Raw genomic sequence first — 16,449 nt, 5'->3', positions numbered from 1 at the left:
CACAATATTTTTCACTTTGTATTTCACATTTTGTATTTCACAAACAGATCCATTCCTTTCCTTGTTTACCACTGGCAATGGGAACAAAGGAAGTTCTGCTCATGAGGGTATTCCTTTATAATGCAATCCAAAAAAAAAGCAAGAAATCCATCAAAACCCAAACACAATCAGGTCTTGTTCCTGCTGTGATATTCAAAGAAATACAGAGTGATGTTATCAGAATTGCGGCAGAACAGTGCCCCAAGGAAATGAAACACACATTCAGTCAAAAGCAAATGCATAGCAGTGCAACTTACAATAATGGCCCATGACTGACTGGGTTGGTGGAGTTTTCTAAGACTAGAATTGCAGTCTTCCAACTTACTTTTCTCCTGAGTAGCTAATGAATACTGTTTCTGACAGGCAATAGATAAAGTCCTACACTTCTATAAACTTCTAAAACATCTTTGGCACAGATGGCAGGATTTTGCCCTATCTCATAATTTCCCGAAATGTCTTCTCTGCTGCTTCTCTTCACACCTTATCTGGGCACTCATGAGATATTCCTGAACTGCAATGCCTTTTCTTTTTACTAACTCATACAGAAATGCTATCCAGAATGTGCTTCTTATCAGAAGAACCCATTCTAGTTGATTTTATTACTCCAAAAGGATTCTGTATACCACTAGTGTAAAGTGACAGTCACCTTAAAGCACAGCTTCTCCCCCATAGATTTGATGACACTGCAGACTCATAAAGGAGTAACAATTCTAGTCCTGAGATACTACTAGACATGTTAGTCTATATTTATCTCAGTAAATATAGCTATATGGACATTAAACTTTATATTTCACCAAAAAATGTTTTCATACATACACAGAAATTAAGAACATAAAACTGAAAGAGGAATTATTTTTATATCTTGGTATTGGAACTTGTAGATCTATTTGTGTCATAAAGAATATTTTCTTCTTCCATTAGCATAAGACAAGACTTCACAAAAATGTAAAAATTAGACCACGTTTTCCTTGGGAAACTTTTCCCAAAGGTTTCTCAGCTTTATATAGGAAATCAATTTGCATCACTGATGATATCACTCAAATCAGACAGCACTATGTGGTTAGAAGGTAATTTACTCTTCTGCCGAAGCAATTTAATACTTGTTCTGATTTGTGATTTTCATTTTGTTTGTTAATGAAAAAAATTAATGAGCAATGTTACTGGAAGCACAACTCAAAGCTTTGGCGTTATTAAATATGTTTGTAATATACTGTGCATTATGTTGATTGCACAGTTGGAACCAAAGCTTTGGCAGTCAAGCCACCAGTCAATCATTCAAACCAATAATGAACTTGCAGGGTGGACCCCTTGCACATACCTTTGCACTGATTTGTGTTTTTGTCAAGAATTGCCTTTGTGGATACAATTTTTCCATACCTATGGAGAAAACAAAAAACAGAAGTACATGTTATTATTTTTTAAAAAAGTACATAGTGATTGTTACACGCATATAACACATATACTAGGAAGATATCTAGTGCTCTGGGGAAAAAAAAAAAAAAGGAAAAAAGACACAGAGCCAAACTATAACTCATAGGGTAAAACAGACCCCTGAGTTATAGCACGGGACCAGAAAACACTTAAAATACTTCATGAAGAGGGAATAGCACCAATGGGAAAGAATGAGAACAGCCTGCCTAAGCATACTCTTCAATACCAGCAAAGATTTGAGTCAATTTTGTGCCTGATAGAAAGTTCTCAGCTGAAGTTTCCATACTGTGAGTGACATGTAACCACTCAGTTTAAGATAAAGGGAACTGTCTCTCCATCTCTCTTTACTCTGTTTTAGTGACTGATGCAAAGTGAGACTTTCCATTTCACTGTTTTTCCTTTTCCTAAGAACCCACAAAAACATTTGTTTCCATTTGACTTTCATTTTTAGGAGGAAAAACATGCTTTGCTTTATTTTGTTTCAGTCTGAAACTAGTGAGGAGGAGGAGGGAAAACTGACCAAAAGGCATTAACAAGTTGTGCAAACTAAGTTGAGCCTCAATTCAGCCATCTGTTAGGAACCAAAAAAAGTCATACAAGTTTTCCTCCCCTTCAGCCCCCTCTACCCCCTTTTTTTTGCTGGTTCTGTAGACCAGCAGGATCTTGTGCTCTGAAGGCAGGCATAATTCATTGTACACTGCACCATGAAGTGTACATAGGCAGGTAGTTGTGAGTTTATTCTGCCATAGCTGGCTCCACTAGAACCAAATACATAACAGATTTAATGTTAACCATGAGATCACAGGTGTTTTCCAGAATAGGTGCCTTTATACTCACTTATGTTCCACTTAATTTTATAATTCTTCATGGTAATACCTGAAGTTGATTTTGGCCTCTAAGATCTTAAAGCACGTCTTAAGAAGGCAAAGCTAAATTCTCTTGCAGTGTGATTTACGGCTGTTTAGTGGGCCAACTTACCCAGCAGGAAATTTGGACTGTGTGGTGCATCTTCATTTATTTGATTTATTTAGATTCAATATCAAATATATGAGAAACATGCAAAAACATGCCTATCTTGTACAGTAATGGGTCTCTGACAGATATATGGAAAAAGAATCCAACAAAAATCAGTGGCTAACCCACACCAACCTCAAATAAAACACAACCCCTACCTAAACTTCCGCCAACAAAAACTAACACCCAGCCCGCATTTCAGTCCAACCACTCCTAATGAATTGATATGTTGTTTCATCCAAGTCACGTGAGAGCTAGAAGTTAACATTTCTTGCCAGCAGAGACAGGCATTGTGGTTCCACTGCTTCTATTACAGATTTCCCAGAATTATTTTCTACATACTGTGATCCTGCAAACAGTTACAGTGGAGATTTTACTCACAAAATTCTGTTTGGTTCAGGAGACATTTACCTCCCACATGCAAAGTTATGTGCACACCTTCACATTTGCAAAAACAGACATCAGAGTGGTAAGAGGCACCACAATAACAAACACTGTTATAGGCAATTAGCCATATGTTGGTGATTTAATGTACTGCTGCAAACCTTGAGTGATACCACAAGAAAGTAATTGGAATTAATTTGGACACTGTTTTACAAAATATTTCAAGTAATTATTCTACAGTAATCAGAACATCAGTTCTGATGAAGAATGTTCATTTGTGTGTTGCATGAAATTGGGAAGGTATTTTGTTCCTACAAATGTAGTCATATTTCTCCCATATGTCAAGAGTGTTATTAAGCTTTGTCTCCTCTCCAAAGTTGTTTGGCTTTCTGTTTGTGTGAGTTTTAACTGTGATTTGATTCGCTCAAAAGTACAAAAAATATATTCTTCAATGGGAATGCTCACAGAAATAATGATAAAGTACATCACAAGAGCTACCCCTTGTTTTCTTATATTTAAATGGAAACCACTATAAAATTCAACAGCCTGCACACCTGTATTCTACAAACTACTGATATGATTAATGTAAAAAAAATACCAAGTATGGTCTGCTTGTTGTGAAAAAGTGTGAGCACTGTTTAATATCCTCCTGAGTTATGGTTCATGGAGGCACTCTTTCAAAGATTTTGAATCAAAATTTCTGTTCATAAAAGGATAAACATAGAATTGAGTTCATCTCAATGCCATATTACCAACCCTTCAACATAACGGCTGTATCATTAAGGATAACCTACTGCATCACACTATCCAAGGAAGTAGGCAAAATGAATCTGTGAGATGGTTATCTCAAGAATGTGTCTACTGAGCACCTGAAGTGAAATTGCTATGCATAAGATTTTCAGACACTCTTCCTAAAGTGTTATCTAAATGCATAATAAGCACAAATAGAATTGTTTAAGTACTTTTAGAAACCCACTCAATCATTTATATCCAATTATGCTCTTAATACTTTTCTATGTAATAATTTTCATGTAAAACCGGGTGGTCAGATTTTGAAAGACCTTCCATGTTAGGAGCAACTGCACAGACTAGGAATTCACCTCATGAAAGAAGGACCCATGCAGTGAGATAGTGACTAGTTGTCTTCACTGATTCTCATAATACATAAGGACTGCTCAGATAATTATAAGACTTAAAAAATGAAAGTTTCAGAATGGAGAGTTAGTTGTGGAACTCATTGCCATAGCCCACATTGATGCCCCACAGAGCACACCACTATAAAAAGCTATTGTATGGCTTCTAGGATGGAAAATCTGTTATGTAATTAAAAGCAAAGACACATTTGTGGCCCTGGAAGTCACATACTACCAGAAACTGTGAGAGGATACCACAGTAACATCATCACATGTTGTCCCTCTTTTAACATCAGGGTACCTCCACAGCTGCTGAAACAGTGGCCCCTACATTCTTACATTCCAAGATTAAACTGGGGGTGGAAATACCTTCTTACAAACATAAACATTTTTACTTTCTCATGTATTTATCGGTTTAGGGTGAAACTCTTCAAGTCATCTGATACCCACTATTAAAAATACAAAGGTCACTTAAAAACTCTTCACTTACAAACAGCAGTAACTCACACCATGTCACACAGAAGGTAGAACTAAGGGAATAGCCCACAGTGTGGTGCAGAGAGAAAACAATCTCCCTGTTTAGTCCAGACTACAGAGTTATGTCAAAAATCACTCTTGAGAGCCCCATCCCATGGCACCCCACATTTTCAGACTACTCAGCAGACTCAGGAAAGATGCAAGCAATGGAGAATGAGCCCTTAAAGTACATCAAAGTTGTAGTATCAATAAAACATTTCAAGAGCTTTCAGGTAGGCGGTCGATGAGCACTTACATTGCAGACAAAGCTCAAACCCCATCATTTCCAGGAAGTTATTTGAAAACTCCTGTTAAAATGGACACAGTTCCTGAAGGAAATGCTTCAGCTGTGACTGATACTGCTCAAAAAATGTGGTATCACTTACCCAGTGCCCAAGACAACCCAAACAGATGGGAATTTGCTGTCTCACAGCAAACAAAGGATTTGAACCATTTCTCCTTCTGCCTATGGGAAGCTGGGGTACAGGGAAGGCAAGTGGGCAAACAGGGTTAGGAGGCAAGTGACATTCAGCTAGAGACTAGCTGCTCAAGGCAGAGGAACCAGGTGCCACCCACTAGACTGCTGGCAGGCCAAGGTGAGAAGCTGGCTGAGGGACGGCTGTGACCAGGAGCTGCTGTGTCAAAGAAGGGATTTCCTGGGAGGCCAGGCTAGTTGGGGCCACTCAAACTTTTCAGCTTTTCCATGTTGTTATGGAAAACAAAAGCCTCTAGGATAGGTATGTCATATTCTGGCCTTCAAGCCATCCTTCAGGCTGCCCGCAGCTAGTCCTGTAACGTAAGACGTCTGTCAGAAAGGACAGGATAAGTCTCTGGCCACTCGCCCAACTTGGTGCTGCATACATACTGCCATCCTCATCTACAAGGCAATGGGTGCACAGGCATGTACAAAATATTGCACTGGATTTTTCCCAATTCCAGTTACTGCTTGTATGCTTCAAATAAATACAAAACTTGGAATTGAAACTCAAGTTACTGGTGTACAGAGTTCTTCCCTCCTTAGTTAAACCAGTGGAGTTATCATGTAATTTCCAAGTTCAGAGCTTAATAATTATATCCCCAGCATTCAGGTTCACTCAAGGCCTCAAGCATTGCTCAGAGTACAATCCACTCAACTGAAAAGTCTGCACTTCTGGGCATTTAGGTATTATATGCTTTTATCTTGAGAACTTTTGTACTGGGATGAATTTGACCAGCAGTAATTGGATTTAGATAAGCAACTCCAAGGTTCTTTCATTCTTGTGAATTAATATCTAAATAGCATAACTGGGTTTATTTTGTTTAAAGCAGACTCTATTAAGCAAATCATGGATTTTGGGAGAAAATAAAAAAGCCCACATTATGGAGACCTAAAGTACAGAAGGAACTCCTGCTGAATTTCTTGGAGAGTCACTTTTCCTATAATACACTGCCACATGAACTTATGACATCCAAATACATACAAAAGGGAAATGACTCCAAAAAAAATTTTTGATTTGCATGATAATTTCTAGGCATTTCATTTACTGCATGACATTTTAAATGCTTGTATTTTTTCCCAAAAATACAAGACATTACTATGCTATCCCTTAACAAAGACTGAGTTACTTTATTGTCCTTTCCCTGTATATTATTTTTAATTAAAAAAAAAATTAATAAGAAGTTAAGACAACACTCTTATATTCACGCAAAAATACAACAACAAAATACATGTCATTCAGAGCACCTCTTCTTTTCACAGACTATGTGCATGGCTTGGGGAACAAACAGAAGGAGCTACTGGCAGCAAACCTGTGGTGTACCAGACTGACAAGACTGTACTTCTGTTAAGAGTTTAACATCTGGCTGCTCTGTCTTCTCTACTTACTTTAGTCTGGCTGTGATGTTTACAGAAATCATTCCTTCACTAAATAGAATACTTTTGATACTGCCTCTCACAATATCCTTCTCGACAAAGCCTCCAGCACACAGCTGGATAAACACATCATGCAGTGGGTGCTCACGAGTTGAGCACAGAGGGTAATAGTGAATGGGACAACATCAGACTGGAGACCTGTCACTAGTGGGGTTCCACAGGGCTCCATCTTAGGCCCTGTTCTCTTCAACATCTTCATAAATGACTTGGATGCAGGACTTGAAGGGATATAAGTTTGCAGATGATACAAAATTGGGAAGAGCTGTTGACTCCCTCAAAGGCAGAGATATCCAGACAAATTAGTGGGCTGAACAATCACTATTTGTATGAAGTTTTAACAAGAGCAAGTGCCAGATTCTGCACCTGGGATGGGGTAACCCTGAATGTACGTACAGACTGAGGAACGAGATGCTGGAAAGCAGGGCCATGGAAAGGGACCTGGGGATCCTGGTCGATGGTCAGTTGACTATGAGTCAGCAGTGCCCTGGCAGCCAGGAGGGCCAACCATGTCCTAGGGGACATCAGGCAAAGCATCGCCAGCCGCTCGAGGTAGGTAATTGTCCCGCTCTGCTCTGCACTGGTGCGGCCTCACCTCGACTCCTGTAAGGATTCTGTAAGGGCAGCTCAGCAATTCTGAAACTCAGACCATGGCATTTCTGTTCTTAACAACGCGGTTAGGAGCCTAGTTTTAAGCAGACAGTAATGAATATTGTAGCATGTATGAGAAGTGATTTTTTTAGAGCCAGTAAGCTGATGAACCCCTGAAAGAGCATATGCATATTCAGCAATATCTTCTGGTACAGATATTTACTATCAAGGGTGTGGTGATTTCACTCATAAATGGGCCTATTATTCACTGTCATTCCACGCCCAGAGAAAATATATTTTTCAGAACTAAGAGAGAAAAAGCTACAAAACCCATAAAATAACTATACGCACATTTCTATGAACACTGTTATTGCTTTAGACAAATAAAACCCAAGATCTTACCATTCTATTGAATAACAGCTCCATATTAACCTTTGAGGTTCTTTCCTCCTATTTCAGATTACGGATCGTGCCACTTACTTTACACTGCATTTACAGATCATATTCAGAAATCCTGCTTTTCAGAAGATGCAAGAACCATTTATCTCAAATCACAGGGCTCTAATACAGCCCTGGAAAGCTGTGTTAGGTCCTTTGGTACTCTTATTGAAGAACAGGTAAAACTTGGTAGTTTTAGTGAAGTTTGTATCTTGTAAAATTTCAACAACCACAGGAAGAGAATATTGTAAATAAACAGGTATATAAGAAACACTTACACTCAAAAATTCCCTCCAAGGTCCTTTCCAGTTTCTGCAAAATCTACTGCTATTAAAGCCCAGGAATGCATCTTGCTTTCACCCTCACTAAAATGACAGATGTGCCTCACATTCAAGTTAGAAATATATTTACAAGACAATGTAGATATTTATCAATAAAGAGAGAGTCATACTTCCTATTTAAACTAATCTGGAATTATATGCTTATACATTACATGAACCTTCACCTCCAGAAAAACAGTGCCATATGAAAGTGTACATGTTTGAAGACTTATTGTAATTGTCTTGAGTATTTTGGGAAATTAAACCAAGTAAAGCAGAAGTTAAAGTAAGTGAAATTTAAACAGACACTACATTTATTGAACTTTCAGATCTGTAAGAAGTATATCACTTTAGTAGTTCAAAGGTAACTTTTCCTGTAGCTTTGTTCCTTTCCTTGCTAAAAATCAGAAAAACAAATTTTTGTAAGCATGTAAATGAAATTAAGTGGTTTAATCCAACACTTGCAGAAATCAAAGGCAGTCTTTTCCATTGCTTTCAGTAGGTACAACCTCAAATCCTATTCACAGTGTTTATAATAAGGCTACAGATTTGTCACACCCTTGATACCCAAGACAGAATAAAATGCCACTTACTAGTGTGGCACTCTCCATAAAAGCCTGACATTTTACAACGTTTTTCCTCAGTTTGTTGCAAGTAAGACACTTGGCTATTAGCTGCAGTTTTTATTCTAAATGCTGTTTATTCTTAATTAGTGCTATGCATCATATTCACATTAAATCTGTGTGTTTGAATATTGAAGCTATTTAAGACTATTTAAAAATTGATTACATTATTGTATATCATATTTAAATTAAAATTATGACATTTATATTTTTGCTTTGATAGAAAGCTATGTTTTTCCCTCACAGTTCTGCCATGACAAATAACCAGTGTTAATAATTAATTAGCAAAATATTCTACAGTTGCTAAATTAAGTATGGAAAACAAAATTCATGCTTAGATTAATAACTATGATTTCATGCAGTACACTTCAGTCCTTCTTCTAGGCCATCATTAAATCTTCAATTACTAATTATTCCATGTTTTCAAGAATTCAGATGTCTTAAAAAAATAAAATGCAACTTTTGTTTGCAGACACTTAGCAGTGATGCTAAATTTTCTGTATAATGATAGGATGCATTATTGGGAAGCCAGTTTAGGGATCTGAAACCCTTCACAGAATGAGATGCGATTTACTGTAGCCTGTCACAAATGATAATGCCAGGCATACCCTAATTTTCAAAGGGCAGTGGACTTAAAAAAATCCAAACCTTATTTTCTCTGTTATAAAGACATTGCTCATCAGCATTGGAAGAAAAAATTAAGCACATCTTCAAACTTGCAGAATTTTCTCTATCCAACAATTCAACTATTTTAGATACTGTGGAAATAACGCCCCCAACATATCATTCCTGTGTGCAGAATTTATTTACTTTGTATGTTCTAGCATGCTGCGCTTTCTTGTATCTGATTTCTCACTCAGAGTCTTGCTTACTTATGGAAGATTCATTGTTAAACTACAGTTGGTATACAGTACCAGCATGCCAGCATACCATGATATTAATCTCTAAAGTATTCAATCATTTTACAATAGCCTCATTATTCAGTGGAACTCTGAGCATTCAGTTTGTGCAGGTTTTCTGACATTTCACTAAAACAATTTACTCTTAAAAGAATTCAATGACTGCAACATATTGTAAAATATACATGCCTCAATCAGATGGTTCCTCTCTAATAATAGTCAAGAAAAAGAAGAGGAATTAAAAAGAAAAGGAATTACAGATAAAAACAAGAACTCCAGCTAACTACCAGAGACCATGAACTCAAACTGATAATTTAAAGCTAAAGCACTTTATAGGGTTCACAGAGAGGTCATTTGAACCAAATGTGTGAGACTTCTTGAGTTCACGGAGCTCCCATTTCACTATTTACAAATTAGAAAAATCCAGGTACTTTGGATGTCTTTGTAAAAAAAATAGTTTTCAGAGGAACTGTTACTACAGATTTTTACATTTCAAAATACATATTTCAAGAACTACATCACAGAAATTATTCTTTTTCCTCAATATATTTATTTTAATCCTTTTATTTCCAGGGCTGGAATGTCGCAGTTGTATTCATTTTCCAAAGGTTGAACTTTGACAACAGTGGCACAGAGAAGCACATTTTTTTCTGCCCGGAATTTTCAAGGAGAAAAAACAAGAGCATGGATTTGGATTTTTATAATTACGTGGACAAAAGTTCACACTGCTTACCCAGAAATGGGACAGAATAGCTCTGCTTTTGAGTTTCTATGAATTTTAACTCCCTCAAGAATATTTATAAAAGCAAAGATTTTTTCGTCCATTTATTTGTACAACTCTAACATAAAAACAGGCTCAGGAGAGTGTCTGAAAACAGATTTGATGAGGTATTTGTTCACTATGTTTTTAAAACGCTCACACACGTACAATTTCAGGCATGTTGAACTTAAGCAGGACGATCCACGTTTCTCAAGATTAAATTATATTTGTAGGCTCATAAATTAATGTGCTTGTTTGGTGTGGGAAGTCCTCCCTACCACTCCAACACAGTAAACAGATGAACACAGGATATAAAAGTGTACGTTTCCAGTCAGCCAGTACTTTGCTTTCCTCAGTGCAAGGCCTGTAACTACTACACTAGTTAATTTTAACAGACCACATCTGTTCTGGTTAGTAACTCACAACTCCCAGACAGGTATTCTTCAAAACCTTCTCTTGAATGATAGCTTTGTTAACAACTAAATTCAAACTAGGTGAAGCTGCCCCACGTGCAATACAGTTACATAATTTATGAATCATGGTAATTTTTTTATGTTTTCAAAATGCATTAAAAACTTGCAAGTGAATGCAGCATGAAGTGAAGTCTCACCTTCTACAAAAACAATTTTACAGGTTTAAAAAGATACTTAGTTTAGAATCCTTTTCTATTATATAAATAATTTTTCATTCTTTATTGTCCAAAGACAGATGGACATATTTCAACACAATTAGCCTCGCTACGTCAGGGAGGTAAATATCTCTGGAGAGGAAGAGCTCGTTAAAAAATGCACTTTGGATCAGACTCTTCATTTCCAGAAATGTGGTACCCTTCTTCTGGGTCCAAGGAACTGTCCTAATTTACACTGAGGTAGCAGTTGCCTCATGTCTTTGAGTGTTGAAGTTACATTTTAAGATAACTGCAAGGGGCAGGTTGTATGGCATAATTAGCATGTCCTCTAGTTTTCTGCTCATCAGTCAGCACTTTTGAGACTAAGACAAACAAAATTTCAGTCAACCAAAAACTGAGGCTTTTTGCCAGCTGCTTTCACTGGACACCTTGGCTGTGTCTTACAGAAGAAAAGCCAACATTGGAAATTCCTGTGCTCTGCTTGCAGAGTTTGCTCAGTTTGCACCCAAAAACAGCCAACATGGACCACGAAAGGATGAGATAAGCCATGGGATTCACTAAATAAATACACTCTTTATATACTTAGTGTCTTCTGTCCTTAAAAGGACACTTGGTTGATCCTGCTAGGAGAACCCTTGATGGAGAGCAATTAAGAGAGACATGCATTGTAGCCCTTTCTTTCTGAAATATACATGTGCAAATCTAGAGGAAGGCACAAGAATTCAGATATTTTATGTTTCTGTTGAAAAATTTTACCCCAGGAACAAAAGACTCACTGAAAAACACAGTGAGCACATTTTGAAATCTGACCAGTAATGCTGAATTTGGAAGCAAATTAGCTTCGGTTGCTTGGGAACCCTCAAGAAAAGACTTTTGTATACTACTGGCTTCAGGCATCTTCAAATAAACTAATTAAATAAGATACAATGCTCAAACCATATAAAGATACTCATGGAAAAAACTGAGATCTCATTCTGGGTATTGGGCATACTTAGAAAGAGAGAACTGTGATTCACTGGGATAAATCCGCAAGTCTTCCTGAAACTGGCCAAGGATCATAGCAGTGACAATTCCAGTTGCTCTCTAATGCACAAAAAAGGTTACAAAATTAATTTTTGGTATTAAAAATAAAATATAAATTTGAGATGTCCCTTTATTTTGCACATTTATTTCAAGCCTTTGTGATAGACTTGGGTTGTATTTTCATGGTTCTCTTTACAGCCATGAAGGAAAGAAACTACGTTTTTATAACAATTGAAAGATGAGATCCCTACCTTATCACATGCCTAAGGAACTCAGGGTTTAAGAAACAAACATTGTGAACCTTGCAATAAGATTTTGAGGGCTGACAACACCAAGGGCTACATCTTCATCAAATATTAGTGAACATCCTCGGCTAGGGTAAAAACACTGTTTGACAGTTGCATGGTTTGTGTCCCAGAAAACAACCCTGAGAAAAACAAAAAAAAGTAAATAAAATAATAGCAATGAACAAATCCACCCTGCGATCTATTCCCCACTTTATAAAAAGAGGTGGATTTAAAGGTAAATGAAAACCCCAGTGCTGACACCCCTCACTTTACTACGGCTATCACACACATAAAGAACAAGTATATCCTATATGGATAAATTACAGTCCAGCAGCCAAAATATAATCTGCCAATTATGCTGGGTTTAAAATTAATAAAATAAAATTTACAACAATCACCTATAGCAGCAAGCTGACTGCATTTTGCACATCCCATCAGATGCAGTGAAAGCATAAAACCAATGTAAAAAGGTCACAGTCATTCTTCATGGAGTCAAAGACACAATCTACAAGATACAGAACTATAGTCTGCAGATATTTAAAACTATGAACAAATGAATTCATATTCTGGACAATCCTGAATGCACCCAATGGTCAGCTTTCATCAACCAAGCACTTTCAGTATCAGACCATATATTTATGCATTTCTGAAACATCTTATTCATCAACAGCTCTTGCACTCTTTCCTCCCACTTATTCAGACCATGGGAGTTTCCGACCCTTTCCCTTTCTGCCATTCAAGAAAGGAAGTTCTCAAAAGACCAACATCTTGAATAAGAAGCCAAAGCAAAAAACGTCTGCTCCGGCTATTCATTTCCCATATGCCTTTGCCCTTCGCTTTATTTAGGCTTGCTCCAGAGACCACGGAGATCAAGAGAAAGACCTGTGGATTTGCCCTGTTTGCAATTTCTGAGAGCCATTAAATGTTACTCTACATGCAACATTCTATTTTGTAAGACAATTTCCTAAGTTCAGACTTCAGTTTCTTTTTTATTCCCACATTCTTAGGACAACAGCTTCTTTGTTCAAGCTCCCATGTTTATGAGTATGTTATCTTATCTCTGGTTTAGCCTTTAATATTGAGCAGAGTAAGAAAAGAATCATCCTCTTGTTTGAGATGCAAAGATTTATGTCTGCTTACATTTTTAAGATACATAAACATACAAACATACTTTTAAAAGTCTAAGCAAATTTACTCCTCTTAGTGCTGTTATCTGAATGATGACATTTAACACCAGTTACAGTTTAGTTCCCTTAACTCCCCTCTGAAATAGTTTTTTCAAGATCTGTTAAGTTATGAGAGTAAAATGATAGCATCCTAGGGAAAGCAGGCTTTCTCCAGCTCTGCAAAGGGAAGAGCAAGGTTGGAGTAGCAAGGTTTGAGTAGTAGGAAATCCACAGAGATGAAGACAGTGAAGCATTACAGTATGGGGGAGGACTTTCATAGCCACTGGGTCACCCAAAGTTGAGAGAGACACTCAGCACTGCAGTGAAACTGATTCGAAAAGACACGAATATGGAGAATGGCAGAAGAATTCAGACCCTAGTCTGAACTCCAAACTGCACCTGCACATGGTGTGGAACATAAGGACGCATCCACACCACAGTCACACCAGTTTTGCAGGAGAGCATGGAGCTACCTCAGCTGGCTCTAACCTGGTTCCAGGTTTCACTGCATGGCTCTAAAACCCAGAAGCAATATAGAGGCAATATATATCTGCAATATAGAGGCTCCTTCAGGAAGTGAAATGCACAGTAGTGATTCAGTTATGCATGTTTGTTCTCCCTCTAAAAGAAAATCACAATTTAAAAAAGAATCACCATTTGTCTAAACCCCAGTCTTCTCCCCAATCTTCTCATAACCCCCATCCCAGACCTTCTCCCAAAGGCTGTTTTCTCTCCAATCTCTAAGATTAGCATGTTCAAGACCTGCTGAATTTTGGCAGGGGAAAAAAACCACCTTGGAGAGAAAGCCTTTTGAGTCTTCCCTCACTTTTGAAGCCTTTATATTTTTTAATCCCTGCTCTGCCAATTTTGTCTCCCTTTCCCCTCCTCCCCTTCAGTGGAAATTTTCTACTCTTTACAAGCCTAGCTCTCTACAGAAAATTGATTTCCCCTAGGATACAGCCATCCTACTGTTCTATGCATGGTCATTAATGACCATCCTGTTCACCACAGAGATAGACACAGTGGCACTCCTCTCCAGCTCCTTAGCATAGAAAGCATACAGGGAAAAATCATAACAGCCTCAGAGCTTAACCATACCAAGAGTTCATCATCCCCAGAAAACACCATACAAAACCCCTAAATGAGCTATTACGAGAGTAATATAATTTTTGCTGCTTTCTGTCACTCTTTACTTCTACTGCACTAGATTAAATTTTTTTTTAGTCTTTCCCAGGTAATGACCATCATGCAGTTTTCTCTCTCCCACAGGAGGCAGTTCCCCTCTTCCCCCACATGGGAACAAAACCTAAATCAGATGTGACTTGGGCTCAAGTTGGTTTTACTTGGGTGCTGGCATCAGGATATCCAAGGGTAGAATACATTTCAGCACAGACTGCAAAACCTGCCTGAAGATGTGAGAAAATACCTGGGTGCTGCACTTTTTGCCATTTTAGCTGCTTTGCAAGCAGTATGCCTGCTGGTTTCACTCTCTCTGGGAACTTTGCAATCTCACATTTCATTGCAGTGAAGTCCCATCCTTGGAGTAATAGACAATTCTCCCCTTAGCTCTTGGTGTCTGTGATTCCAATGTGTAAAATAAAAGGACTGTACTCACAAAACAGCTTCAGCCTTCTTTATAAACGTCTTGTGGATAGACTGCAAATTGACTCCCTGTCTCCTCCTTGACCCATGGGGTTCTTGCAAGAACTTCCCCTTGTCCCTGTTGGTACAGGGAGGTACAGTGGAGGACTAGAAGTCACAAGGAAGAAGATGAGGTTGTTAAAACCTTTTTTTCCATTTCCAACACAGGATTTTTACATTATGAAGTTAATCTTGCTTACCAATATACATTATGAGTTTCAGCAGGGCCAAAAATGAGGAAAAACATTAATAAGCCCGAAGATGGGTATAGAGCTGGCTTTTGCGTGTTTTGTTTAGTTTTCAGCTTAGTTCCAATGAATTTACATTAAATAAACAGGAGCAGTGTCTTTAAATCAACAAGTAAATTTTAAACAAAAGAAAACTCTTTTAGTGACTGTTGATCAGAAAAAAACCCCCAACCCAAAAAAATAGTTCTGAAACTGGGAAAGGGTCTTAGCTACTGAACTGCAATTTGGTCTGAAAACTGTCAACACAGCGAATGCCTGATGCAGCACTTCAGAAAAGCTGGGGTGGGTAAACTGCCCAAGCCAAGAAATTCATATTTAAAGCTCACATTGTCTAGCTACGCTCTGTACATTGCACCATAAATTCTTTATATAACTCTCACTAAGGCTGGCTGATGTTAGCTGAGGAAATCCTCTGCAGACACACAGGACAATACACCCCACTGTAGGTCCCATAAAAATCACACACTCCATGGAAATTTCCAAATACCTCGACACAATATGGGTGAGTTAAGGATAAAGTTTCAAGCCTGAACTTCATAATTTCCTGTCATTTGCTAGTCTATGCAGCTCTCTAATGTTATGTTAATATCATTTTTGTGGGTGTGATTGAATTACCTGCCACTCTTGAAGCCAGCATTAGTGGATTTCTGTGTAACAGGAGAGCGTGCTTTACTGCACATACTGTTACTAAATACCATTAAACAGACCAGCTGCAGACCTCCTGATAGCAGGACTGAAGGGCTACCTCATTAGGAGGGGACGAGCACTTTACTGCTGGCACACAGCCTGAATCCTGCGAGCCCTCAGCATGTCCAACTCGCCTCGACGTCCCCACCAGACGGCTTTCCGCAGCACGTCCCCCAGTCGAAAAAAGGTGTCCAGGCCTGGAAATCTGCTGAGAGTGCAGAGATCTCTCTCACAGGCTCAACATCCTGAGTCCTACACAATGTTGCCGTGACTTGGCAGTCTGAAAAGATACAGATGTATGTACTTGGTGACATTTCGGCTCCAGGTCCAATTGAGGGCTGGTAAACTCTCCACTGAGAGCGTGCCTGACACAGTGGTGACAGCTACTAACTAGTGGCATAGCACTTTAAATATCCCTTTCCGAAGTCTTTGTGGAGAGATTAAAATGCCATGTGTATGTGAATTGTAAAAACTCTAGGGCAGCCTCCCTCCAAAGGGAGATTTAACATGAGTTTTCTCATCAATACTCTTGTACTGCTAACCAGCACCTACTAAGCAAATTATGAGCCTGACTTCTGTGCAGAAAAATCCCTCTTTAGAGGACAACTGCATGAGGAAGAAAGGAGGGGAGGAGGGGCAATGGAAAAAAGAATGAGGGAGAATGAGGAATTTAAGTCTTTTCCACATAGTTGTCTCAGTATACACTAAACTG

General features: G+C 38.3%; 1 protein-coding gene across 8 annotated transcripts in view; it reads right to left on the bottom strand.

Moving 5' to 3' along the window:
* RBMS3 (RNA binding motif single stranded interacting protein 3) overlaps positions 1–16,449 on the bottom strand; it is a 601,210-nt gene that overhangs the window by 322,809 nt on the left and 261,952 nt on the right. For all 8 annotated transcript variants that reach the window (XM_027675444.1, XM_027675445.1, XM_027675443.1 and 5 more), the window contains one exon: positions 1,358–1,416. In XM_027675444.1, the coding sequence (XP_027531245.1) occupies positions 1,358–1,416 (59 nt within the window). The remainder of the gene's footprint in view (positions 1–1,357; positions 1,417–16,449) is intronic.

The sequence above is a fragment of the Neopelma chrysocephalum genome, unplaced genomic scaffold (genome assembly GCF_003984885.1).
Source record: "Neopelma chrysocephalum unplaced genomic scaffold, ASM398488v2 Primary Assembly neopelma1_26, whole genome shotgun sequence".
Taxonomy (NCBI): Eukaryota; Metazoa; Chordata; class Aves; order Passeriformes; family Pipridae; genus Neopelma; species Neopelma chrysocephalum.
The sequence above is the reverse complement of the archived record's forward strand: the minus strand, read 5'-3'. Positions and strand labels throughout refer to the sequence as shown.